The 27,851-nt window shown below is 44.8% G+C and overlaps 1 protein-coding gene across 1 annotated transcript; it reads left to right on the top strand.

Annotated features, from left to right (window-relative positions):
- The first annotated feature begins 3 nt into the window (after positions 1 to 3).
- On the top strand, positions 4 to 23,530 carry ATP6V0A4 (ATPase H+ transporting V0 subunit a4). The gene is made up of 20 exons (XM_041398587.1): positions 4 to 135; positions 641 to 719; positions 1,544 to 1,638; positions 2,661 to 2,786; positions 3,170 to 3,264; positions 4,038 to 4,164; positions 4,730 to 4,812; positions 9,509 to 9,602; positions 10,176 to 10,388; positions 10,659 to 10,809; positions 11,560 to 11,699; positions 11,991 to 12,148; positions 12,597 to 12,690; positions 15,139 to 15,257; positions 16,183 to 16,399; positions 18,015 to 18,122; positions 20,002 to 20,136; positions 21,085 to 21,202; positions 22,213 to 22,384; positions 23,437 to 23,530. The coding sequence occupies exons 1-20, from the start codon at positions 19 to 21 to the stop codon at positions 23,528 to 23,530; spliced, it is 2,535 nt and encodes an 844-aa protein (XP_041254521.1). The 5' UTR covers positions 4 to 18.
- The last annotated feature ends 4,321 nt before the right edge of the window (positions 23,531 to 27,851 follow it).

Genomic DNA, 27,851 nt, shown 5'->3' with positions numbered 1-27,851 from the left:
CCAGAGAAGAGTGCCAGGATGGCCTCCATCTTCCGGAGTGAGGAGATGAGCCTGAGGCAGCTCTTCCTGCAGGTGGAGGCTGCCTACTGCTGCGTGGCTGAGCTCGGGGAGCTGGGGCTGGTCCAGTTCAGAGATGTGAGTAGTGCCTGGCTGGCATGCTGAGCTGTTGGAGACGTGCCCCAGAGTGTGCTTGTCCTTCTCTCAAAGCACTTGGGAAAGATGCACCTGTAGGAGGTGCATCTTTTTGGGAGGCCAAAAAGTCCATGGTGAGAGCAGGATTTCCCCAAGGCTAATCTGAAACCCAAATATCATGCCAAGACCCCACCCATCCCTGAGACCCCACCCAGTGCTCTGCGAGCCCTCTGCACAACCTTAGAGCAACCCTTTGCATCATCAGGACACGGGAAGTGTCTCCATGAATGCCCCTGTGTGACTCCTGCTGTCACAGCAAGGTTGTGGGGAAGGCCACCGGCTCCTGGGCCATGAGGAATCCCATGGTATTGCCCTGCCAGTAGGACCCTCTCAGACCCAGTGGTGTTTGCCATCCACAACAAAGGCACTTGTTCTCTGCTAGTGTTAAAAAATGAGCACAGCACTGTGCTGCCTTCAGCCCCAGGCTTGTTTTCCCTCCTGTTTTTAGCTGAATGTGAATGTCAACAGCTTCCAGAGAAAGTTTGTGAATGAAGTGAGAAGGTGCGAATCCTTGGAGAGAATCCTGCGTAAGTAAACGCTTGTCAAATGCAATCGGCTTCCTGCCAACTGGTGGTGTGGGATTTATTTCTTTAAGTGCTCTCACACTGGGGAGCAGAATTAGTGGCAAAATAGTGATGTTTTCATCTGAGCCCTGGAAATGTTTTCCATGCGTCAGCTAATTACCACTTCAACCCATATGGGCAATAAATTGTTGCCCTTGTTTTGAAAATGGTTAGCTGAACCTAAAACTGTTAATTAGCTTTTATAAAATCACAAGATAAAAATCTGGGGATAAGCAGGAGGCTGGTCCAGATAACCTGACTCTTACACCAGTCCACCAGGCGCTGCCACACACTTCTTCTGGCCAAGGGCTTCAGCCTTGGGATAAGTCCTTAAAATGCAAGCAGCAGAGCTTGTGATTCCCACTGTCCTGTGGATGTGTGTCCCGGGAGCTCTGCACTCTCCCCACCACAAAGCTGGTGCCCACTGTACCCATGGTGGCAGCACCTGGCATTGTTGGCCAAGTAGTGGAACCTGAGCTTTCTGTGGGCCTTACTCACTGCCCCAAATAAAGGGGGCCATGGTGTCCCTTTGTGCCAGGGCTGGGAGCTGGCCACGTGGGAATGGGCGCCGTGGCTTCAGAAGAAACAGCATCTCCACTGAGGAAGGAGGCTGGGGGTGTTAATTCCGTGGTGGCTGTGTGTATGCACTGGGATGATGGCACTCATATATCAGTTAATCTTGTCACAGCTCCACAGGATGCTTGGTCCTGGCTGAGCAACAAGCTGGTGACCAGGATGATGCACCAGGGATGATCCTGTGTTGAGATTTCTGTGCCCTTTCCTTGCAGGCTTTCTGGAAAATGAGATGGAAGATAATGTTGAAATAGTCAAAGGAGAAAAGTACCCAGAGACACCCCTGCCTCGGGAAATGATTGATATGGAGGTACAGAATTTGAAGTGTGCCCAGGAGAGGGAAGGGTTGTGCCCCAGGCTGTCTGTGTAATGTAACCCTCCCTGCAAGGGTCTGGTGCCTGAGGCTGGCACAACTCTCCCTGCCCAAGGAGGTGCTCCCCAGGTTTCTGCTTCAGCACTTAGGTTGAGGCTGGTCCTGCTGCATGATCCTAAAGGAGCCCAGTCTTTTTACCATGCCCTGTGAAACATCCCTCTGGTCCCCCATATTAATGAAGTATTACTTTCACAGAATGTGAATGCCTCATCATCTTGTAGGAGACAATAAGAAAGGTTTGGTGTTTTACCAAGAGACCTGATATTAAAACCCACTTCACTGCATAAAAATCCCAGGACTGCCTATCCTGCTGGGAGTGGTTCTGTGATGCTGGGGCCTGACACAAATACTTGGGTCTCTCTTTTGGATATGCAAGGAGTGCTTTATTCCAGCCCAGCTGGTAGCAAAGTTTACTGACAGGGTAATTTTAAAATGCTGCATATGAAGGTGACTAGAAAGGAGAGTCAAGCTTTCCAAGGGCTTCAGCTTCACAAGTAATTTGGTTTCCTGGTGTATTCCTGGCCCCAAGTCATCACCTAATTTTTCGCCTATTGCTAATGAACCTAAACTAATATAGGTTGCTTTTGTAGTCAGTAAAATGACAGCCAGTCAGTCTGGGGTGTGAGATGTCTGTGAGGAGCCACAGAGATACCCAGCCAGGCTGAGACACCTACACCACACACACACCTACCTGCCTGTGCTTGGGTCAGGGGCATCAGAACTCCAATGCCAGAAGAGGACAACACACCCATCAGGGAATGCTTGCAATGGCAAAGTGATGCACTGGCATTGATGAATATCTTCCTACAAAAAGTGTTTATCAAACTGTTTGTTGAATATTTCTGTATTATCCCTTAAAAAAAAAAAATCAAAATTGTTGCTTGAGATTTGGTATCAGCTTGGGAAAGAGCCACTGATCTGCTTCAGAGTTTTTCTGGATGTGCTTGGACCCTAAACAGACAGTGCTGGAGAAACTTGAAGCTGAGCTGCTGGAAGCCAACCAGAACCAGCAAACCTTGAAGCAGAATTTCCTTGAGCTGACAGAGCTCAAACATCTGTTGAAGAAAACCCAGGATTTCTTCGAGGTGAGAGGCCTCTTTGCCCTTCCAACAGAGATGTAGAAAGTTCTTTAAAATACTTGCACTTTCATTTGGTGTATGTTGCTTTTAGAGGTCTTTACCACAAGCCATGATGAGGTTTGCAAAAACACCTCAGTCACTTTGGAGCCTGCATTGCTCTGTGAGACAGTGGGGCCCTAAAACTTAGCTCACAGATCTCTTTGAAAATAGCACTTATGCTTTTCCATTGCTAAGATATAGCTTATTTTTATTGGTTTTCCTTCGGTCTTATCTCCATGGAAATCTCCATGGAAAGCTACCTTTGGGGAAAAAGTTTTAAGAAAAAAATGTGAAAATAGTTTTCAAACTGGCAATGCTGAAGAGTGTTTTATAAAACTAATGTTTTCCAGGCAGAAACCAATCTGCCAGATGATTTCTTTAGTGAAGACACATCTGGACTGCTGGAGCTGAGAAGCACTCCTGCTGCTGCAGCTGCCAAGCTGGGGTGTGTATTGGTGATGGCCTCCAGCTTGGCCAGACTTCCCACCTGTGCTGCACTGCTGTGACACTGACACAGCTTTCTTCAGCTTCTTAGCAGAGGGTGCTCACCAGCCTCCTCTGCACAGCTGTTTCATGAAGATAAGAGTGACTGTCCTCAGAAACTGTCATCAAATCTATGGTCAGGTTATGGGTCAGTGGGACAAATGGACTTTTGCTTCCAGGCCACCAATTCCAGTGATCCCTTAGTAGATATTGTCTGAAAATTGTTATCGCAAGGCACCTCACCCATGACTTCTGCACTCAGGCATCTAGTCCTCATGGATGGATGTCTAACCACAGAAAAAGCCATGCTATTGCACTGGGCTGCAATCTGATGCTTTCTCAGAAAAGGAACACAGGAGACTAAAGATAAACCAGCACTTCAAAATTTCTACCTTCTGCCTCTGCCATTCAGACACTCTCATTTTTGTGACTTTAGGCATCTCTCCATTCTTACATTTCTAGCCAGAATTTTCTCTTCACCTTCACCTGTTGATCTTGGAAAGTTTGTTGTTTTGTTGTTTTGGGTTTTTTTTAAGAAAGAACCATAGATTAAAGTCAGTAGATTGAGATAAAAGCCAGGCTTGAGCAGGGAAGGTTTTCCTAGAAGTGCCAGCAGCAGCAGCATAGCCCTGGCTAGCACAGACTAGAAAACAAGGGCTTGTGAAATCATGTGTGCTACAGGTCCTAAAAGGCATGGAATGGGGTTGTAATTATTTTATCTTTAACTCTGCTCAGATTCACAGCAGGGGTAATAAAGAGGGAAAGGATGATCCCCTTTGAGCGTTTACTGTGGCGAGCCTGCAGGGGAAACATTTACCTGAGGTACACAGAAATGGACACCCCCATGGAGGACCCTGTGACAGTAGGTACCAACCTGGTTGTGTTTCCTCTGCCCTGCGTGGATGCTTACACAAAACTGGGGACCTGGCCCATGCTGCAGCACTGGCTGCCTCTCAGTGTGTCTGAGGGCGCCTGTAGGGCAAAGGTGTGACAGCTTGAGGATGAGAGAAGTTTCTCTGACATTGCTTTCCCCTTTTGCTACTGTTGAGGTTGTTTCCTTTTCCTGCCTGTCAAGATGCACACAAGGCCTCACAGGGCAGCTGTGTTACAGGGACCACCATGGAGGTGGACTGTGGCTGTCCCCACATGGATTTAGCCATGGAGGGTCAATTCCCCTTGGTGTCTCCGGGGTGAACCCTGTGCCCCAGTGGAACTCTGTCCCCTCTGCTCCACATTGCTCCTTCCCCCATAACCCAGAGCTGCTGCCCATGCCTGTTTCCTGAAAGAGCACTGGGGAAAACACTGCTGATGGGAAAATGGGGATGGGGGATAAAACAACCAGTGGAGAGGCTGCAAAAATAAAAGATACCAACTTTTCTGCACTGGACTCTGGGTGTGTTAAATACTGCTTGAATTGTGTGTTGCAGAGAGAAGAGGTGAAGAAGAATGTGTTCATTATCTTCTATCAAGGAGAGCAGCTTAAACAAAAAATCAAGAAGATTTGTGATGGGTAAGGCAGGCCTGTGGGCAAGCCACAATGACTCCTCTGGAGGTGGTTACTGGCAGTCTGGGCTGGCTGAATTTGGAGCTAGATATCAGATCTCCAGCTGTCAGCTCTGCAACCAACCTCCCTTCCCTCCTCAGCTCTGCTGCTCCTAATCATGAAAGACATCCATCACCTTAGCACTTGGAAATCAAGATCCTACATTTTCCAAAATGTCATACAGCTCTTGAGAGCTGCTAGGTTTTTTACTTGGGATATCTAAAAGGGGACTGTTTAAAAAATACTCAGCACTCTTCTCCTGAAAGTTAGGGGCCCTAATTTGAGGACTGGAAACGCTTGGTAATCCCCAACTTGCTCTCAAGCCTTCCTGCATTTCTTCATAGAAAGATGATGCTGTAGTTTATTCAACCCTTTCCTAAGGCCTTTGAGCAATATCTGTGTAATCAGAGACAGAGCCCAGGAGAGAAATGAAAGCTTCATACAATCTGACTTGTTTCCACCCTGTTAAGCATCTTGAAAAGATAATTCAGGTTGAATATTTTGTTACTCTTTCATAACACTGATGACCAATGAGCTTTGTTGCAGTGTAAATCAGATTTGATGAGAGGATCTGTCTGCTGTCACCAAACCCATTTCAGGTGTAGCTCCTCAGCCAGGCAAGGCCAGCCAAGAGCCTGCAGGGAGAGGCTGAGCAATTGCTCTTCCCTGACATCTGCACTCAGGGCAGGTCTTTCCTTATGTCCTGCCTTTAATCAGAATAAAATCAGGTAGATGTTTCGTCCAGCTGGCATGACTGACTTCAGTTCCAAGAAATGACAGAGCCCTGGGGTCTGTTAGCAATTCCTGCATTGAAAATGGGGCCCTCCAAGGTACCTTTTAGGAGCAGTGGAGGGCAATGCCCATCCAGAGGGAAATTCATCCCTCCTGAGGTGGGCATCTGTCTATGAAGCAGTCATAGACATGAGGGATGACTCCCAGCTCTCAGCCACTGACTTCTGATCCTGAAGCTCAGACAAACAAGTTCTGCCATAGCCTTTGTGCAGGATCAGTCTGTTGCTGCCAGTGGTCTTCGAGTTTTCAGCAAGCCTCATTCTCTTTCTGGATTACAATTTCCTGCATGTGATAGAATCTTAGAACTATTTGAGTTTGAAGGAATTTCAAAGGTAATTTCATTTCAACTCCCCTGCCATAGGCAGGGACACCTTCCAGTAGACCAGGTTGCCCAAAGCCACATCCAGCCTGGCCTTGAACATTGCCAAGGATGGGACATCCCCAACTTTTCTGTGGCACCCTGTGCCAGTGCCTCACGACCCTCACAGTAAAGAACTTCTTCCTAATATTCAACCTAAACCTACTCTCTGCTTAAAGCCATTCCCCATCTGTCCTGTCACTACACGCCCTTGTAAAAGGTCCCTCTCCAGATTTCTTGTAGGCCTCTTTAGGTACTGAAAGGCTGTGGTAAGGCCTTCCTGGAGCCTTTCCTTCTTCAGACTGAACAATCCCAATTTTCTCAACCTTTCCTCATAGCAGAGGTGCTTCATGCCTTTGAGCATCTTCCTGGCCCTCCTTTGGACTTGCTTCATCAAGCCCACATCCCTCTTATGTGTCATTTCTTTGCCTGCTTTTTAAGTGCTGTTCAGACCACTTCTTCCCTTCTGCATGGGCAATTGCTGGTGGGGAATGCTTCCCTTTGGATTTTCCCCTTTGCCAGTGGCCTTGCAAGTCACCAGGTCATAATTTAGAACTGGAGGGTGTTGCCCGTAGAGTGCTGAAAGTTCTTCATTTTGGATGTCTTTTTTTCTCCCCTGCAGCATTAAAAATTTCCTGCAGTCAGAAGCCAAATACTTTTTCCTGGGATGGGAGTGAAAGAACAAGCAACGCAATGCCTGTCAACATATTTGTTGTTGATTGACACCAAAATCCCCCAAACCATAGGCACAATCTTCTGCAGCTAGGGATCAGGCAGTACTGGAAATGTGAGCAGATCCCTACAGGGAAGTTGTGGTGTGCAGAGTTTCTAGGAGCTAGTGTTGCAGATGTATGTGGTGGTAGGTTTGCAGGAAGGAACTTAGACTGGTTCCTATCAGGCCCTTGTAACTGAAGGAAAATACACCTACCAAAGACAAATCCACAGAACACTCTCTGCAGTGCTAATGAAGTAATCTTTTTTGTTCCTTGTTCCTTTCAAATTTTTGGTTGCTAATATGCCCATCTATACGGATATTCTCCTATGTGGCAGATTTCTAAATGTATTAATCCTCTGACCCTCCTTTTGTGCTCTGTGGGCCATCAGCCATCCCTGGTACCCAGGCCAGGACATCTTCGTCTGGTCCACCTTTAAGGCAGGGATGACTATACCTAAAGCAGATGGCAGTGTCATTCCAGCCCCAGCAGGATACTTCTGCTTAGCACTAAGTCATCATTCATGACAAGCAAATATCCTGCAAAAATCATGGGACTGGTCTAAGCCAGCCTCCTGCAAGGCAGGCTAAGATTTGTTTGCAGAGCTGTGTGCCTCAGGTTACGCTTGTAGTCCCTGCTTGACTCTAATTGGTAACATTAGTCTGCCAATTTCATGAGCATTAAGTCCATGCACAAATTTATTAGTGAAAGGTGTAGAGGGAGCAGGAAGGAGGTAAATGTAAGATTTTTTCTTTTCCTCCTTTTCTTGCGGCTGCCTCAGTACTAATGTGAATACTAAGCTGAGTTTATCAATGTAAGGATTCCCTGCTGAATTCTCCTGGAGCTTTCAGAGATGTCTGTGCCATTAGGGCAAAGCTGATACTCAGTATGCAAAATGGCTGTTAAAAGATCAAAGCAGCACTGCTGCAATAACGTTATTGGGAATGGGGGAACTGTACAGCATGGAGGAATAAGCTTTCAAGTTTGATTAAAAATCCTTATTATAGATGAACTAAGAGCTGTGAAGAATAAGAAGATGGAAATAATTAGGCAGGGTGAATAACCTTTGGAAACGAATACCAGGTGTTGAGTGAGGAGAAATTCAATTCTGGAAAGGGAAGTTTAGCTGAAGAGCACGTGCTGTCATTACACACAGCTCTGGGCTGATCTCTAGGAAACTGCAGCATGTTTTGTTCAATTTGCAACTGTACTCACTTGTATGTGTGCTGGAACTGATTTTGTAGAGCAGGTGGTGAAATATCCTGCTCTCAGACAAAGCCAGAGTATGATGCTTATCTGTACACAGAGCCTGTACATTTTTGTCTCTTAAGCAGGGATAGACCCCTATGACCCTGTTACATCTTTTAATTCATCTCACTTGCAGAAAGACAGCCCTTCAGCAACCCTTACTCAGCATATCCACAGCAGGATGGTGGAAATGTGTTGCCTTAGGTCAGGGGCAGGAGATCTCTGCTCTGCAAAGAGGAAGGATCTCTTCCTGCAGATCTGATGGGCAGTATCAAAGTGGCAGGGATGGCACATGCACTAGATATCCCTGAACAAGCCAAACAGGAAAAAAAAGGATGTCTGCTATTTTAGTTACTGCAGCACCTCATCTCAGCTCAGGCTTGCAGGCAGAGAGCAGCAGCAGCAGTGCACCCTGTGACCTGTAAGGTCCCAGGGGGAAACCCTTGTGCCTGCTCTTCTGCATGAAGAGTACTCTGAGACTTGCTTTGCAGGCAGGACAGGTAGCTGCACACTTCTCAGAGAGACATGCAACTAATTTCTAATTGGCTGTGCTGGGATCATAGAGTGTCTAACACTGCAGCGTGCTGCACTGGGGGAAGCTCCTTTACACCAGAGTGACCTGCAGCTGTACTAGAGAAGGTAGAGTTCCATGCTATAGCTGAAACAGTACCTGTATAGAGCTGAGACCTTCACTCACATTAGAATCCCACATTAGTCATGTTAGAATCCCATATTAGTCCTTCTTATACCACACTAAACAAACCCACTGAATCTTCCAAACAGAACCTTGGGGGTAAGCTTATAAAAGCTTTCATACTGGTTATCTAAGTATGATATAACAGACACCGCTCTCAGGTGTTTAAAACCCTTCACCCATCCTTCCCTTGCTCCCAAGGTGTCTAGCCAAACAGGTGGACCTGAAGCATACAGCCATTCTCCTATTTTATCCTGAAAATACCGTCCTTTTGTTTGTTTGCTTGCTTGCTTGTCTGTTTTTACGGGGTTATTTACTTTATGCAGCCTGCCCGCACAAAGGGCGTTTGCTTGCAGTGCAGCAGTAGCTCAGCTGATGCCTTCTCCCAGTGCCTGCAGGAGGGTAGTGCAGAGACAGGGATATGGTATTTTTCCAACCTTGGTGCAACAGGGACATCTGTTGGCTACTGCGTTAGCGAGGCTGCCTTTGCCAGGACGGGTTTTTCTTGAGTCTCAATTCAAGCAGCTTGTGGATGGAAGGGAGGCGTCTACATGTTAGTGCTGACCTCTGTGTGACATCAGGTCTTTGTATCACCTAAAACAAGGAGGGTTTTTCAGCTAGAGTAGGCAAAGGGATCCTTATTTTCATCAAGGGATAAAGGCACCTGTTTGCACCTTTCTGTGAGACCAGGTGCTACTTTGTATTATGTGAGAAGAGTATACTGCTGGGTCAGGAATGAAGTCCAGCTTCCCTACCTTTGAGCTAAGAGGAGCTACAGAGGAAGAAAATTCAGTCGGATTTTATATAAAATTTAAATAAAATAATGGGTCATTCTCAACTCTCTCTTACTGAGACTAGATTTCGTGCCACAGTCTATCCTTGTCCAGAGTCTGCCACCGAGCGCCGAGAAATGCTTGATGGAGTCAACACAAGAATCGAGGATTTAAACACAGTAAGTGGCAGTGGCTTTACTGATGACTGAACCCTACAAGTGGGACCTGCCCAGGTATTTGTCCTGTCTAAAATCACGTTGCAGACCACACAGGTTGTCTCCCCAACCATATCTCATTATCTCCATATTCACTTAGGCAGCAGCACTGTGGTGGCCACATGATGCATGGAGGTCCCAAGACCATGAACTGTAGTTCTACTCACGGGTGTGATATTCCCCAGGTTTGTGGCACAGAGCTGCCTGCAGGAGATGCCAGCTTGGGAGCACGTGGTGAGATGTGGCCAGTCTGTAAGCAGCTGGGTAGGGAGCCAGCTAAGTAACTTGCAGTGGTCTCCTCTACACTTACAGTGACTCAGGACCATGCAGGGAGAGTTCTTGGTGAGCAGTACTGTGTACCTGATGTTGAGTGATCCTGTGTCCACACCTCCAGATGCTGCTCTCCAGGATACCCCACACATTCATGGAAATAGTTCCTTTCCATCCACCCTCTTCCAGCTGCCCTCTCCAATTAACTGAGTAGCTCATGCCGCCGTGCTTCCCTATCTTGAGTGTTGCCCTGTGTTGTGCTTACAGGTGATAACACAAACCGAGTCCCACCGCCAACGACTGCTGCATGAGGCAGCAGCCAACTTGTGGTCCTGGGGGATCAAGGTGAAGAAAATCAAGGCCATCTACCACATCCTGAATTGCTGTAACATTGACGTCACCCAGCAGTGTGTCATTGCAGAGATCTGGTTCCCAGTGGCTGATGCTGACCGGATAAAAAGAGCTCTCCATCAAGGAATGGTAAGAGAACAACAGTTTGGGTCCTTGAAGCTCTCACCTGCACTGAATTGTTTGTATGTTGAGCATATGTTCAGACAGGTCTGTTACTGTAATGTGGGGCTCCCTTTTCTAAGTTGTGGTTGTCCCATTGTCGTTTGACCTTTCATCTTTTGACAGAGCTTAAGGTCAGCATTAAATGTTAGCAGGTTTGTAACAGACCCTTGAGCCAGAAGTGGTGTTGTGGGGCTAATTCTCTCCACTCTTTGTCTGTCCTTGTCACTGGGTTTGCAGGAACGCAGTGGCTCCACGATTGCCCCCATCCTCACTGCCATACACACCAAGATGGCACCACCCACCTTCAACAGGACCAACAAGTTCACAGCTGGATTTCAGAACATCGTGGATGCATATGGTGTGGGCAACTACAGGGAGATGAACCCAGGTGAGAAACACTCAGCTACATACATCTGGTTTGCATGAGCCAAAGTAAAGTCTTTGAGCTCTCTCACTATCCTAAAAAATGTACTCATTGCTGATTGAGAAATCTGAATTTTGGAACTGTTTGGTGTACAGGCATGGATTTTCTCAGGCAAAGAATTTGGCTGTTGGTCTTCAATGAATGATTGTGATGGAAATAAGGAACTATACAAATACAGGATGGAGAACAAATGGTGAGGTAGTTGTTCAGAGGAAAAGAACTGTACTCATAAGGGAAATGTAAGTTGAGCTCACTGTGTTGAGGCAAAGAAGGCCAAAAGAACCTGACAAAAGTTTGAAACAATGGTAGAGAATTTCAGACCACTGAGAATTAATAGAAACCTAGAAATGGGGGCCCATGTGAAAGGGTGAGATTAACTCAGATTGTTGAGGCTGAGCAGGTTGAGAAACTTGATAGTAACCTTCAAATACATTTTTGAGTTGCAAAACAGAATGCAGTTGTCTACACATGGTGTTTGTTATGATGAGGTAAGAAGCGAAGGATAAAACCGCAAGGAAGGTACAGGTCATACAACTGAACATTCTTTGTAAAGCTAGTTCTGTGCTCGATCTGACTGCCTGGTGTGTAGGGGAGGAATTGAGGAGGCCTTTTAGGGCAGTACCTGTAAGGAATGGCCTGCTGGAGTAGACTGCTTCTTTGATGAGGCCTTTTTATTTAGAGAGATCTGAGCTTCTTGACCTCTCGCTCCTGCAGCTCCCTACACTATCATTACTTTCCCCTTCTTGTTTGCGGTGATGTTTGGGGACTGTGGCCACGGCGCTGTCATGCTGGGCTTCGCACTCTGGATGGTCATTAATGAGAAGAGCCTTCTGGCCCAGAAAAGCACTAATGAGGTGAGTACCAGGGGTGCACCCTATCAGCATAGAGAAAGGCTCACTGGCCCCACTGGATAAAGGGGACACCCAGCCTCCCAAGGGCTGTGTGGAGATGGTTCAAAGATACCTGTGAGGCAGAGGTTTGTCAGCTCTACCTGTTCATACACAGAGGGCCTAAGGGACCCAAAATTTTCTGTGAATAATTGTATATACACAGACTAGTGCAATCATGTCTACTGTTGGTTGAGGCTCACAAACTGATGGACCTGAAGGTACTTTGGTCACTGGCACTGCCTTCTCCTCCTGCAGATCTGGAACACCTTTTTCAGCGGGCGCTACCTGATCCTGCTCATGGGCATATTCTCCATGTACACTGGCTTCATCTACAATGACTGCTTCTCCAAATCATTCAACTTCTTTGGTTCTTCCTGGCATATCATCCCCATGTTTAAAAATAACACTTGGAAGTAAGTGCTAAATGTAGGAAGGAAGTAAAAACACACCAAATGGAGCATGTAGGCTTGGAAAGAGAAACTGCCTGTGTTGGGAAGGGAAAGACTCCCTGCTGTGGATGCAGCCATGAATGAATCAGAGGTTTTGTCTGACACACACAGATGAACTCACTATTGAAATGGAAATGTAGAGTCCCTGGGAACACGGCTGTTTTTTCAGGCACTGATGTGCATAAAAATCTGCAGGTGTCCAGGACTGATGCATAGAGAATTATCAGTGTGAGGGAGAATACCATTGTGTGGGGCCCATTTACATGCACACAAATGCAGGATAACAGGTCCCAGAAAGGCTGGAGTCAGCTACAGATATCCTGTGGTAGTCCTCAGCACACCTCACATAAATATACTGTGGGCTTCGATGGAGAGATTAAGCTGCAAAGGTCATTTCCCTTTTCTCTTGTAGTAAGGATGTGCTTCTAGAAAATGCAGTGCTGCAGTTGGATCCAGGAGTCCCAGGAGTCTACTCTGGAAATCCATATCCATTTGGAATAGATCCGGTAATTAAATTAAATTGCTCTGAGTTAATTTGTATTTCAGTCCTGTTTCTGCATATCAGGTGCATCAGTAGCTCCCTGCACCCTCTCCTGAAGCTGTGCTTTTCACTTCTTGCTCTTTGTTCCTTACACAGCTGTTGTGGTTTAACCCCAGCCAGCAGCCAAGCCCCACACAGCCCCTCGCTCACTTCCCCACCAGTGGGATCAGGGAGAGAACTGGAAGGGTGAGAGCTGGAAAACTCGTGGGTGGAGATATAGACAGTTTAACAGGGAAAGCAAAAGCTGTGCACACAAGTAAAGAATTAAGTCATCTCTTCCCTGGGCAGGCAGGAGTTGAGCCATCTCCAGGAGAGCAGGGCCCCACCACCTGTGATGGGACTTGCAAGGACAAACACCATCTCTCCAAACATCCCCCCTTCCTCCCTCTTCCCTCCACTTTATACACTGAGCATGATGTCATATGGTCTGGAATATTCCTTTGGTCATTTTGGGTCACCTGCTCTGCCTCTGTCTCCTCCCAGCCTCCCGTGCACCCCTCCAGTTCCTCCCCATCCTCATGAAAAGCAGCAAAGACCTTGGTTCTGTGTAAACCCTGCTCAGCAATAACAAAAATATCTCCATACTATCTACCCTCTGTTTACAAATACAAAATACACCCCCATACCAGCCACTATGAAGAAAAATATCTTTTACCCAGGCAAAATCAGCCCATTCCACCCCTTATTCCATACTATTTACATCATGCTCAGGCACCACACTGTTCAATACAACTTCATTAACTACCACTCACCCCTTCCATTCATCAGTCCTTCTGATGCTTTCCTTTAGCAATTTGCAATTGATATATTGCTAATAACTCTGCACAGGCAGCAGCAAAATAGTAAGCAGAAAGGAAGTTTGATTTTGCTGGAGAGTGGTTTTGTGCTACAGTTTCTTTTCTACCACACATCTGCTGAACTCTTGTTTTCTTACTTGAGTATTTAACCCATTCCAAAGATAGCTCACCAGTTTGAAGGCTAACTTCCAAATTTCATGCAATCTATTTGTTGCATGGAATGAGAAATAAATGGCAGTATTATTTAACTTAGCCACATTTTCTTCTCTGTGTTCTATTTGCCTTTTTCTTGTTGTTCTGTCTTTATCATGTATCGAAATGTACTTTTTAACATCAAACTTTCCTGTTTCAGTCTCCATATTAGTCAAATAACTCCCATCCCTGCTGTTTGCACTCTCATTTCAATTGGTCACGCAAAGGAACTCTGTCCTCCCCTGGTTCTCAGAGACATTGACCTTGCAGTCAGTTTTTTATAAACTCAGCTCTAAAGCTCTGCCCAGGATGTGGGCAGTCTGGTACAGAAAATTACCTCAGAAGCAGTTGAGTTTTCTGCACGTTGCCCTGATTCAGGTTGACTTAGCCTACCTCTTCCAACCTGGCTTCTCCCTGTTCAAGAGTGTAAAAGTCCTGGCTGGGAGGGAAGAATGGCTGAACAAGTGCTGGCAGGGAAGGGGTGAACGGGAAGCACCAGCCCCTGCGTGGCCCTCTCTGAGGAGATTATCTCTGTCATCTGCCCTGAAGGATGGATCACTCTACATTTTGCAAATCCTGCTGGGATGACTGAGGTCTGTCTTGGAAAAAAACTCACACTGAGATGAAGAAGCTAAGCAGTCTCTTTGGTATCTAGAGCAGAGGCAAAGCAAATCAAACAAACATGCAAAAGCTAATGTTTCACCCTCCAAAAAATCCTATCTTCCTTCTTTCTCTTCAGGTGCTATACTTAGTGTCTGAAAAGTGGTGTCTACTTACTGTCTCTGAGAACAGAAGACTTTGGGGTCTAGGAAGTTTGAGAAGAAAGGAGAAGCAACCCCGAAGCTCTGTAGCATAAAAAAAGGCAGGACTGAGAAGGGATGTATGTCCTAACACAACTAAAAATCTACTGCAGAGAGGCAGGCAATAAGCTGATCTCCATGGCCAAAGAGTTGAAGAGAGTTTTTTCTGTTCAAAAAAAAGTTTGAAAATGCTCTGTCCTCAGTGCTTCTCTGGTGAGGGTGGAACCAATTTTGGTTGCAGCAGGAGGGATTTTCTCATGCCTTTCCACTTTTGCTAAAGATGATGACTCAGCCTAAGGACAGGAAATGACAGAAAATATCTAGGTTCTGCTACAATCCTTTGCAGTGGTTTCTGGAGGACTGAGGCAAAGTCATAGGATCATTTAAAATCCTTGTTATTTCCTTTGTTAAACAAGTTTAATACTTTATACATTTTAGATTAATACCTTGGCAGAGTTAAAAGTAATAAAAAGAACATCTAGATTTCTGTGCATTGCTACCCTCTTACTAGAACTGGTAGGAGTAAATTGATGGTGCCAAAGCAACAACTTCCACAAACCTTTTATTGATCAAACACCTGAAAATCTTATTCTTCTCTCTCTCTCCTTGTTCCTTTACCCAAAGATCTGGAATGTTGCAACGAACAAACTGACTTTCCTGAACTCCTACAAAATGAAGATGTCGGTTGTCATAGGGATTGTGCACATGATTTTTGGGGTGATACTCAGTCTCTTCAACCACATGTAAGTTCATTTCAGCAAGCCTGCTGCTGCAGCAGCACACAAGTCCTCATCACTAAACTGGTGTCCTTCATTAAGAGAAAGTAATATTTTGGAGAGGTGATTTGAACTTTGACCTTTTCCTGGTGTGAGTAGAAATGTCCCATACACTGGCTCACTCACACAATGGTTGATATGCAGCGCTAAGTCCAAAGGAAGTCATAACATTGCAGGTATTTTCTTCAATATTTTTTCTTCTCTTTTTAACTTACTTTCTTATAGTCTCAGTTCTGCAGAAATACTGAAGCACACTAAATTAAAAAGATGTAGCACCTCCCACTATTGACAACTTTTCTCCTGAAGACAAGCTTTTTTGGCCTAAACCAAAACACACTGAAATCTTGCAGAGCGTGTGCATTTTGCCTATCTTAGCAGCTCTTGGTCAGGATTTGTGGGTGCACTTGTCTATATCTCTGCCTTTATGTTTTGCAACAACAAATAAAAAATGGTGATAGAGTGTGGGGGCTGACACTATTGTGTTGAGAGACTCTCCAAAGCTGCAATGTGTGTAGTGACCTTCAAGGACAGAAAGGACCCTGCAGGATTGATACTACACCTGGTTCTGACCTTTCTTGGCATATAATACTCAACTTCGTGAATAAGATATTTTTTTTAAATTGTCTTTTATTTTGGTGTAATAATCTTTTGAGTTGCTGAGATACTGGTAGGTCAAGTACAAAAACCTGAAGATAATCAGTATAATAGAGATTTTCTATTTAAACAATGGATTTCATTGATAAAGCCTGTAATTATGGACTTCTTTCTTGGCTAGTGATAGTTGTAAATTTGTTAGGTTATTTTCCAAAAACTAAGTACTGCCAGACTTGGGTGCAAACTTGTATTACTATCTAGTGTATTAACTCTAGTTTTCTTTCCTGATTATTTCCAGCTACTTCAGAAAATACATAAACATTATCCTTCAGTTCATTCCAGAGATGATTTTTATTATCTCTCTTTTTGGCTACCTGGTCTTCATGATTATTTTCAAATGGTGTCATTTTGATGTCCATTCATCCCAGAGTGCACCAAGCATCCTCATCCACTTTATCAACATGTTTCTGTTCAACTATGGTGACACTTCAAATGCTCCATTGTATCTGCATCAGGTATGGATCAAGCAGCCTGAATCCACTGTAGTTTTTTATTTGCAGTGGGTGTTGTGGAGGGTGGGCATAAAGATACAGGCTCAGAAGCTCAATCACAAGTGTCAGTCACAAAAGTAAAGTTTATTCTTCTGGTATTTGTGTTGGTCTTGTCAACAGGGAGGGGAAAGCAGCTATCAATCAGTGATGCAGAGGAAATCTCTTTCATTCTGACAATCTCTTGTCATTCTGACAAGAATAATGATGCAGTGGAAGATACTATGGGGGGGAAAAAAATCAAAGTGTGACTAAAGATACAAAGCTGCGTATTGCAGGCATGCTGTCCTGCAGTCTGGTCACAATGCTAGAGACATCTTCCTTTCTTCCTATAAGATAAGTTCCTATTGCATCTTTGGAAAGCTTTAATACTTGACATTTTCACCTAAAGAAGTAGAAGTAACTAGAGGATTTTCTGGCAGTTTTTTGTCAGGAATAACTCCTCTTGGGAGTTCACTAAAAAAAAAAAGGCAAGCAAAAAAATCTCCTAGGAGAAAACTTGTTTTAAAGTCATCTCTATTTATATTCTCAGAACATGGAATTTTTTTCTTTGATTGATTTTACATCAGCAGCATCAATGAATAATCTGCAAGCAAGTGCTGCATCCAACCCCATGTGTGCAGCCACATCTACAGTTGCACACTGGGCACTTCAACATAAGCTCAATTTTAGGGACAGCTGCTAAGTCAGTATTAGTAGAGAGCCCTATCAGCTCCAAGAAACTGTGTTAAGGATTCAGGGGTTTTTGGAAAAACACAGTCTTCCCAGACTTTAAAAAGTCTTTAGATAACTTTGTGCTTTGTAACAACCCAAAGCTGTCCCAAGGTGGCAATTTTTTTGTTATATTCCTGTCCCCCTGTCCCACCAGGAACAGAATGCGACATCTTCCTCGGTAGTCTGAATGAAAATATTGTATGAGCCCAATCATAAGGTGATCAGACATCTGAGCCAGTTTTAAGAAGTGCAGAAGTTGTGGTTTAAGGTTTTCTTTGTTTGTTTTGATGTTGCTGTTTTCTGAAAGTGCCAACAATTTTGCTGGACAGCAACAGGGATGCCATACTGCAATGTAAGAACACATTATATTGTGGGGACAATCTGTTACCAAACCCAAGCTATGGGGATTCAATTACTTCTGGAATTGCAGATGTGGAGTAAATCCAGGGCAAGACTTGAATGACTTGGCTCTTACTGCAGCCTTTCTACACTGATCAATGCAAGGCAGCCTGACTGACTCACACAGTTAGAACACTCACTTGGGACACTTAGTAGCCAGGTTCAAGTCAATAGCATGAGATTTTGATAAATTAACCGTTTTCAGTATGAAAACGTTTCATCTCCAGGTCTCCAACCATCTCTAGCTGAATGTGCTTTCTGGAGCCTTAAGCACTATACATTTATTTTCTTATTCTCACAAGCAGAAGATACACAGTCAAATACAACAAATAAAACAGGGAGTTGAGTTGTATTTGTTGTATTAAAAAAATTACCATTATATAGACTCAGGTTTCTAACCATAAATGTAGTTGGCTAAATGAAGTAAAGCAACTTTTTAACTTTTTGCTCTTGCTGTTTTGTCTTTTAGAAAGAAGTGCAGAGTTTCTTAGTCATATTTGCTCTGATTGCTGTTCCCTGGATGCTCCTAATTAAACCTTTCATCCTCCGAGCCAACCACCAGAAAGCACAGCACATGGTAAGGGATGTGGATCAGCTGGGGAGGATTCAGTACTGCAAAGACGAAGCTGGGGAGACAGACCCCAAAAAGTCTTTGCAGTGATGTAATTTTACATTTCTCTGACCTCAGGCTTTCTCTGACAGTTTCAAAGTGTGCTTTATGCAGCATATGCCCAGGACTTGTGTATGGACATGTCTAAACCATCAAAAGTAGAATCAGAGAATGGCTAAATTTGAAAGGGATCACTGGAGGTCATCTGGTCCAAACTCCCAGCTGAAACAGGGTTTCCTAGGGTTCATTACTTACGTTTGTGTCCAGACAGCTTTTAAATATCTCCCGGAGCTTTGCTGGCAAGGACATAGCCTACTTGTTAAGCTGACACCAAACTCTTTCACCTGTTGTATCCAAAACCAAAGAAGATTCAGAAAGATTGAAGTGCTGGTAAAGGAAAGACAGGGAAAATACCTCAGTAGGCAGTCCACAATCTCCACTAACCATCAGTTTGCTCTCTGTAGAAATGGGGCATTTGTAAAAGTCCTGGCTATGGAGAGAGCAATAGTGCTTGAAGGAGAGGTTTGATTTAAAAGCTGTTGCCTGCTTTCTGGTAGTTCTTTCTTCCTTAAGTGATTGCCTTCACATTAACAGAGCCTCTTTCCCATGGGCTCTGTGGTTTGCCCACAGCTTCTCAACACACACCTGCGGCAGCTGCAGTTTCCCAGCTGATCATTAATTCTCTCCATTACTGCACTAACAGGACTTTACTTGTCAGTCAAGATTTACTTCTCTTTATAGTCAGTTAGTGGCTGGAGTACCATTTATAGGGCACAGATGTTTCCCTTTGAAGAAAGAGAAGCTGGTTTTGCTGCTTGACCTTTTCCAACCCAGTCACTTCTGACCTATAATTGAAAGCCAGGTCCCTGGGAGACCTTTTCAGCCCTGCCTCTGCACTGTAATTTCTTATTTTGTCATTCTTCTGGGATTTGGATGAAGGCTTGACATGGCTGACTCCATCTCCTGCTTTTATGCCAGGAACATCTGACAGGTTTTACCCACCTCCTACTGTGCCCCCATATTTCTATTCCTAATTTTCATATGTTAGCTGTCTGATCACATCCTACATTCCCCTAGATTTATATGTTTGCAGCAAAGTCTGTTTTCTATGCTGACATTCAGGTAAAGTAAAGATAAAGCGGGTGTGACAATCATTACTGCTGCATTAGGAAACAATATGTTGTCAGGAGACCTTTCCCATGAAACCTGCTGGAGGCTATAAAGGGTGACAAGACAGAACCTGACAGAAGCCATGAGGTCTCTACTTGGTTAAGCTGTATAATAGGACTATTAGATCAGGTTGTTCAGGCCTCTAGAAAAGTCCTGTAAATAATAATTGTAGAGAAGTTGACACAAGGTTTTTGCCAATTTAAAGTGAATCAAGAGCTTTTAATTTTATTTCTGCCTGTATCCAAGAACCGTGTGACCTTCATTGAGTCATATGATCCTCTCAGGCTTCGTTGCTCTTTCACTTGACACTAATTCCTTTGATTTGTACCCATCTAATTGGGATCATCAGCTTTAAAAGTACCTTATTTTTCTCATTTGCTAAAAGTGATGGGTCTTCTCATGGTGGGATCAAAGAGTGCATCGTGACACTAGAAACTAGATACAATATAGTTGGAATCACTGGAAAATGCTCTAGGATGGAAAACATTTAGGCATTATTAGCCATTTGGTGGAAATATTCAATTTCTATTGCCCTTGATGACTGTTGTTGAAACTGTCTTCGTGTTCATGATATAACCCTTCATGTGCTACCCATCATGAGGTTATTGAGGGAGTTCTGTGCATGGACTTCTTCATTTTGGTATCAACCAAACATACTGCATTTTGTTTCTGAAAGATCCGTTCTCAAGCCATCTCAGGAAACTCAGGAGGTGAAAATGAGGTAGATGTCCCAGAGACCAATCACTCCAAGAAAGCTTCCCAGGGAAACCACAGCGGTGGCCACGAAGGACATGAGGGTGACGATGGAGAGGTACGAAAATTTGGACAGAAAATTGTAGTAGTAGCAGAAGACACAAAGTCAAGCAGAAGACTTTTGCAGAGTTGCCAGCCCTTCTTTCTAACAAGATATCAACACATACTGTTGTAACAGTTTGTGTTTTCAAACAGAATAGGGTTTGAACTTTCATTGAATTAATTCCTCTGAATTTTTCCTTTGGTTTTGCCTGGTGGTGACATGCATTCTTACAAACCTCAAGCTTTTACAAACCTCAAGGTTTGTTTCCTCAGGGGTGGTTGTTCACTTCCACATTGCACCCAGAGAAGGTCAACTCTTTCCCAAGAGTCAGTGAGCTTTCCTTCCTCTAAATTGCAAAGAAGCATTTAAAGTTGGCAGCCAGAACTTTTTAACTAGGGAGAGAATCCTTCCTTTGGCAGATATTGTCAAGAGCCTCTACATTAGGAAGCAACATAGGAAAAAGTGACAAAAATATTTGTAGCAGTTGGGAGTATCAACAATATTGAGTGTGGATATGGCTTGCTGTTCCCAGTCACAGGGAATCTTCACAGATTTGCTTATTCATCATTATGAGATACAGTTATTCAGTGATATCTCCCAAAATGTGTATGCCCATAGGCAAAAAGCCCCTATTTTACATAAGAATTTCTCTCTCTATAAGAAATCGCAGAGATTGGCAGTAACTGGATTGACATTTAAGGGTTTGAAATCGTAAGAGTGGAATGTGAGCTGTTCCCCAAACATTTCGTTTTCACTGGAATTGTATTTCTCCAGCGAGAATGTATAGAAAGATCAAACTGACACTTTTCAGAGCAGTCTCTTTTCCTGGGAAATACCTTTGTGTTGCTCAGGACATAGCAAGGAAAAGAGTAAGAAGAACCTTTGGTGGAGTGTTGCTCTGCTAACCAGAAAGCCCTGAAGTGAGAACTAATAAAACTTTTTTTGTTTTATATGTTGTTTCAGTTCAATTTTGGAGATGTATTTGTCCACCAAGCTATCCACACCATTGAATACTGCCTTGGCTGCATCTCCAACACAGCCTCCTACCTGCGACTCTGGGCGCTGAGCTTGGCCCATGCACGTGAGTGATTGTCCCCCTTTAGTCTCCTCACCATGCTGGTGTTTAACTATTCCTGCAAATTTCTTCAAGAAATCCAAGTTTCTCCTTGTAGACATTTATGTGTCAGGATGTTTTGATTCTGGTTAGATCACTCCAAGTGTTTCGTGGCAGGCATCTCAGTTTTCAGAGGTGATCCCTGGCAGCTCTGACTACATTCTCTGGCTGGGGCCCATTTCCTGCCCTGCTCTTTAGCCACCCCTCTGGAACAGTCCTCATGGTGTCTGGCATGGTGGGAGATGCAGTCCACTTGTGTAGTCCAGTCCATGGAGGTGAAGGCAGTATGGGAGCCATAGCTGCTTTTACCAAGAAGCACTTGCTGTACCCTTAGGGTATGCAGATGAATGCCAAAATTACTTGAAACAGTCACTTTGATTCTGTTCAGCAAACAAGAAAGAAAAGGTCTGGCTCAAGAGCTTCTGGAATTTGTCATTTTCACTGGGATTTTTCCCAGAAACATTCAGTGGAACATTACATTCCATGAGAAATGTACAGCATTTCAATGTCTTTTGTCTTGATTTGTGATAAAAACAGATGCTCAAATACTAGAAATTGCCTCAGGCAAGAACTTAGATTTTCAATGTTTCTAATTTTTCTAAAATGCTTTTTATTAATATTGCTGTAATGCCTCTGGCTAGGAGTTGCACCTGCCCTAAAGAATTATGCACACAAAAAAAGGAAAACAGAAAGGGGTAGGGGGCAAGGAGGGGGGCTGTGGTGTGGCATGCCATGGGTTGACAGGGGTGAGCTGTACTTCTTGGCACAGAAATGAGTTTAGTAAGAGTGGAGTGGAAGCTGATACACATTAACTTTACATGGAGAACAGATACCCAAATAAAATACAGCAACTAAAAAGCTTAGCTAAGGGCATACATATTCTACAGACCGGGAAAAATGGGTGAGCTGGCAGACTGCATGCTGCATCTGTCCGTAGCTGCTGCTCAGCACTGTTTTCCTTTTGTTTCCTTCTGCAGAGCTGTCAGAGGTCCTTTGGACCATGGTGATGCACAACGGGCTCAGCAGCAGCGGCTGGGCAGGCCTCATCGCCATCTTCATCATCTTCGCGGCATTTGCGGTGCTGACGGTAGCCATCCTGCTGGTCATGGAGGGGCTCTCGGCCTTCCTGCACGCCTTGCGTCTGCACTGGTATGAGGAATGGCCCTCTGGAGCTTTTCCCAGATCAGTCTTTGGGAGGGAACAGGCTGTGGGAACAGCTGGGCACAGTGTTAGACATGCTGTGCCAGTGCTTTGGACCATTAGTTGCCTTTGGCAAATGAATTCAGGGACTCTTCCAAAGGGAACTCAGAGATCCCTGCTCTGACCTGTTTCCCAGAGCAACCTGCTTGTCCTCCTGCACCTGTGGTGGTTGTCAGCATGTGAGGCAAATGGCAACCTGCAGTTCTGTCCTGGTAAACATGCAGAGCCACTGAGGCCTCTTTGAGCTGCACGACAAGGCCCGAAGGCAGCACAGCCACACCACTGGCTCTGTATCCCACCGAGGGATCTAACATGACTGCTTCCAAGGGCAGCAGGAGTTCAGCTGGGAGTGCAAAACCTGATAAAAACCTGGGTCCATGCTTGTGTCGTCAGCCCAAGTTGAGCTTCAGGCTGCTTAGGCTTTGTGGCAAACCAGCTCCAAGTTAGCCCATGTTGGCCTCAACTGATCACCAGTGCAGGCAAGGACAGCGGTGTGGACCCACCGTCAGCATGTGAGCAAGACCAAGGTGACCAAACACCCTTCACCACCACCATAACTCGGCATCCTACCTGAGCCCCAAGCTGTGGCCTTTTTCACCAGTAATGTCCTAACACAAATCATAAACACTGCCAAACCATGGTGCAGGTGCTTGTCATTGTGCAGGGAAGAGGAGGTGTCCGTCTCCCTCCAGTGTAATTAGAGGTGGTTATCCAAGCTCTCAGAGCTTCTAGAAGCAGGTTACCAGGCAAGGTTGTGCACATTGGCTTCGTGATGAGCATTTCCAGTCTGGCTCCACAGAAAGTCAGAGCTGATGTGTGCCACATTGCTCCCTGGGCTGCCTGTGTCTCACTGCTGGTCCCATTAAGGGCCTACATTCGCAGCTTATAGTCTGCCACATCTCGTGGCCTCCCTTTTCCCATGGGTGCTGTATTTCAGCCTCTCGGCTGGCTGTAGGTCCTGCCTACAGGAAACACTGATGCCTCCCTCTGCTCCTCCCTAGGGTGGAATTTCAGAACAAGTTCTACGTGGGAGCTGGGTACAAATTTTCTCCGTTCTCCTTCAATCACATCATCAATGGCACTGCAGAAGAGTAAAACCAGTGCATCACTTCTTCCCTCCTCAGATCAGCCTCTGTTTTGTTGTGGTGGCTCACCCACAGAGTAGATAGAATACATGGGATGAAAGAGAATGGGGCATGGCCCTTAAAGAAGAGCTGTAGATGAATATGTCCTAGCTACATTCCAATATACTCCTGTATCAGCTGAGAGATGACCTGTATCAGCTGGTCTGGCTGGACACTTGGCTGAGACTCCATTGATGTCTGCAAGTACCTGGTCCTCAGCATTTGATGGTGTCAGTTGCCTACTGCTTGGCTGAAAAGAGGAGATGCAGCTTTGGAATTAAATTGGTATTAACAATCAACTCACATGTGTTCTGCTCCATTTGCTGCCTTGTCGTTGTGGTATATTTCTTTCCAAGAAAAATATGTTTTGTATGTGGATGATCATATGACATAATTAAGTCCCTTATAAGATTTCAGCCCTTCATTTAGCACACAATGCAAACCATCTCAAAGACAGATCATATTGCAGACTTGTAATTTTCTACATGCTTTACTAGAATAACCCCCTTTTTATCTGAATTGCTCCAGGGCTTGACAGAACTGGATTATAGAAGTGTACACACATCATCACTTAACAAAAGTGTTAGTTTTGAGCTATGTAAACAAAAGTTTCCACATTGGCAGCCATTTTATTTATCTTGATTGACTTGTTTGTCACTGAAGTCTCAACATGTGCTGTATTTTTCAAGATGGGTTGTTAAAGCAGATTGTGCAGAAATGCTAATATCTAATGAACAGAAAGAAAAGTGGAATCAAACAGTTGGCGTGAATTTGAAGTACTGATGTACTGTGATATTCTGAAATATTCATGAATTACTAATCCTTCAAACTGAATAATGCTAATCAAAACAGGCTATGTTTATTTAACCCTGAACTATGTAAAGAAAACAGAGTACACCAAGGGATTTGGAGTGGACAGTGCTCCCTTCCAAGGGGCGTGACTGAAAAAGCCCTTATTTTCAGTGCCTTGCTATCCAGCTCCACCAAAAAACCCACATGGGAGTGATCCCAGCAGGACACACAGTGTTATCACAGGTTAGGTTTCTGCAGTAGTCAGGCTTGAGAGTCACCTCCAGCCTCAGTGACAGGGGAGAAAATACAGCCCTAAGCCAAGCAGTAGTCCAGATTTTTCCCTTGGGGCCTCAAGAAGCCATACTAACTTTTTCAACAGCTTGGGCTCGAAGCAGCAGCTGGAGCTGAGAAGAGGTGGGCACAGGCGTGTGTCTATGACCCATGTGTGGTCCCAGGTCACCAGTTCTTTGGGCATAAGTAACCTATGGTACAGGAAAAAGCTACACAGACATGACAGCAGGTGGTGTCACAGTTGCTCAACATATGAAAACATTACCTTTGTTTCTTCCTTCCAGCCTGTTTTGTCTATTTCTACTCAGGAGAAAAGCTGTCTTGTAGAAAGAATGGCCAAAGTAGTTTGATACATTATCAAAAGCAGAGAAAAGTATTTGCTTTATTAAACACCGGGTGAATTTTCTGCACAAGCACATATTTTAACTTAATTGCAGCCTTCCATGTGATTGCAATGTAACTGAGAAGATGATTACCAGAAACAGATTATCCGCTCCTTTCACAGCTTCTTGGTGTTTTGCTCTTTGTCTAAGGCTTACATTTTAAGCAAGAAAAACAAGTTATGCTGTGAATACTTCAGGTGACAAGATGGTCTGTTGTTTACTGTACTGAACAGCAACTCAGACATTGGGCTTAAATCTGTATTCAGTTCTCTCTCTTTCTGTGTGCAACCAAATAACACAGCACAGCCTGTGTCTCACTTGAACATTTGTGATATGGGAATGATGCTTCCCCACTCCACAAGAGGAACAAGCCCACTAATATTCCAGAAGCATTCAGATTGCTGAGAGGCAGGGTTGCACTGGTACACTTTGAAGAGAGCCCTGCATTTCATCTGGGTTCTTTTTAAGAATTCTTTGAAAACCTACAAATGTTCCAGAGTGCGCTTTTCTTTTGAAAGGTTTTCCTGCAGGAGATGAGGATTTTGGAGTAGAGCAGTGACTGCCTGTTCCCTGCACAGCTGCTAAGCTGAGTGGAACATGTTGTTTAGCTGGTTCTGTGAATGTGGCCATCAGGTGTGGTCAGGTCCAGCAGAGATCATTGTTGTAGACTAACAGACCTTCTTGGTACAACAGCCCAGTGTCTTTAACTGTACTGTACCCAGTGCTGGAAGAGCTGTGGCTTGTGTTACTTGACCCAAGGCAGGACCTCAGCATGGCCCTCTGCAGCAGACTCAGGATCTGTGCCTATGGGGAATGGGTGCTTCTGGACCCAAAGCTCATCCCATTACCAGGGAGTAGTTTGTTTCTGAGAACTGGTGGCATGACTTTAGTCATTTTGTAAGGAATGAGCATTAAACAAAGCTCAGTGAATGACCATGTAGAAAGAAAAGACAAAGAAAGGAAGTCAAGCAAACTGGTTTTAATCACGCACAGCCATTCTTTCCTGAGTTTTTTATTCCTTCTTGTGAGAGCAATTGCTCTGTGTGTGTCTGTGCCCTCCCACCAGGACAACTTTGTAATGTGGAAGATTAAAAAAGCTGGGTATTGAGTTCTTGTCCAGTCTCTCAGGTCCTCTGGACTGGTGATAATGAACTAGCTTTTGGACTGAGGTTTCAGAAGCTCCAGGAGTCAACAGTTTCTTGGGATTTGGCCTCTGGCTTCTCCAGAAAACAGCACTTTCCTCAGTCTTTACCTATATGGTGGCTCTCCATTAGCCAGGATGGAGACCTTTCTTTTCTCTGTCCCACTCTTTTTTTTTTCTCCTGGACCTTTCATGCATGTAGGCATTTCCATTTGTTCTTCACTCTGACCAGTCTTTGCCTTTCCATGGCAAATAAGTAAAATACCATGAGGTGGTTGGAAAAATGTAATAGACATAGTATCCCTTTATGCAATCCCAAACACCTGGGCCTGAAAGCTCATCTTTGTGGCTTTGAACTTCACTGGGATTTTGGTAATTTTTTCCCCTTCTTTGCTGGGGAGCTAGATGCTGAAGCATCTACACCCTCCTGTCATTGCACACATGCTGTTGGAGTTTTTGCAATGAAAACATAATGGTATGGATCTGGCAGCTTGGATCGTGCAGCTCATTCAGCAGATGCCAATAACAGCTGAATATTAGATATTATTAAGAAGAACATATAAAATAAAGCTGTGAGATAGCATATGTTGGCTGGTAGCAAATATCTTCCAGGTGCTTGGAAGGATGAGATTCAGCTTGGGAGTTACTTTGATAAAACTATTGCACCATTGCTGCCAGCTCAGTGTATGTATTCAAAACAGAAGGATTTTGGAAACCCTTGTGAGACCAATACCAACTCTGAGTAGTAAAGATCATCACATACATTCCTAGCTAAGAGCCCACAGCTATCATGGCACTGAGATTTGCTGCACAACAATGCTGGGATGCCTGTGGCAGTTTAAAGCCATGAATGCTCCCTGCATTTTGCCACCTCATCGAGGAATTTAGAAGGATGAAGCAGACCTTGTTTTTCTCATGGTGCTGGTACCTGAGTTGGCTTTATCTGGCCTAAGAAGAGCCACTGGCTGCAGTGCCCAGGCAGGGGATGACAAAGGTGCCTTACATGAGCACTGACTGCTGCACGACCTACCTCTGAAACCTACGAGCTAAGATCTTGCTGGTGTTTCAATAATGATGTGCCCCAGCACCCTCCTTCCACCTGCTTGGAGTCGTCCTCACAAGAAGGGATGAGTAAGGACCAACACCTGTGGCAGGCAGTGCCTGTGAAGGACCTGCAGATGCAGTGAGAGAAGCACAGGTCAGCACCTGGGCACCCTGCCTGCAGCACCTACCCCTGGGTGGTGGAGGTGGGCGGAGAGGGACCTGCCTGTGCCCAGAAGGGAGGAAACCTGACTCCTGGGAGCTGGATCCCAAAGAAACAGCGCTGCCAGTGCTGTAAAAAGTAAATAGCTGAGGGGAAACAGTCAGAAGAGAGAAAAGGTCTTCTCCTTTGAGCCTGAGACACCACAGAGGTAAGAAAGCTTCACTAAATATTAACATATTTTTAGTATTTAGTAAAATCTTGTTTAATATTGGGGGTATCTGATAATTTTTTTGATCAGATAGCCCCACTCTCACCTGCAGGGAAAATTCTCAGCCAGAGAAGGTCTCTGACCTTACTGACAGAGTTCCCAGGTGCTGTCACAGGCAGCACTGCACATTGTGTGGCCTTTGTGCCTCACAGCCCAGCAGGGGTGGGAAGGGGGTCACAGCATCATTCTGATGGGTCCCAGCAACAGTTTCAC

This window comes from Onychostruthus taczanowskii, unplaced genomic scaffold, assembly GCF_017590055.1.
Source record: "Onychostruthus taczanowskii isolate IOZ18803 unplaced genomic scaffold, ASM1759005v1 scaffold15, whole genome shotgun sequence".
Taxonomy (NCBI): Eukaryota; Metazoa; Chordata; class Aves; order Passeriformes; family Passeridae; genus Onychostruthus; species Onychostruthus taczanowskii.
Note: the sequence above shows the minus strand (reverse complement) of the source record. Positions and strands in the feature narration are given on the sequence as shown.

Bases quoted from the DNA above. Each gene is read 5' to 3' on its own strand.
- ATP6V0A4 (XM_041398587.1), top strand. From the start codon at position 19: ATGGCCTCCATCTTCCGGAGTGAGGAGATGAGCCTGAGGCAGCTCTTC. The intron at 9,603-10,175 runs GTAAGTGGCAGT...TTGTGCTTACAG, and splicing joins GAATCGAGGATTTAAACACA to GTGATAACACAAACCGAGTC. The intron at 22,385-23,436 runs GTATGAGGAATG...GCTCCTCCCTAG, and splicing joins CACGCCTTGCGTCTGCACTG to GGTGGAATTTCAGAACAAGT.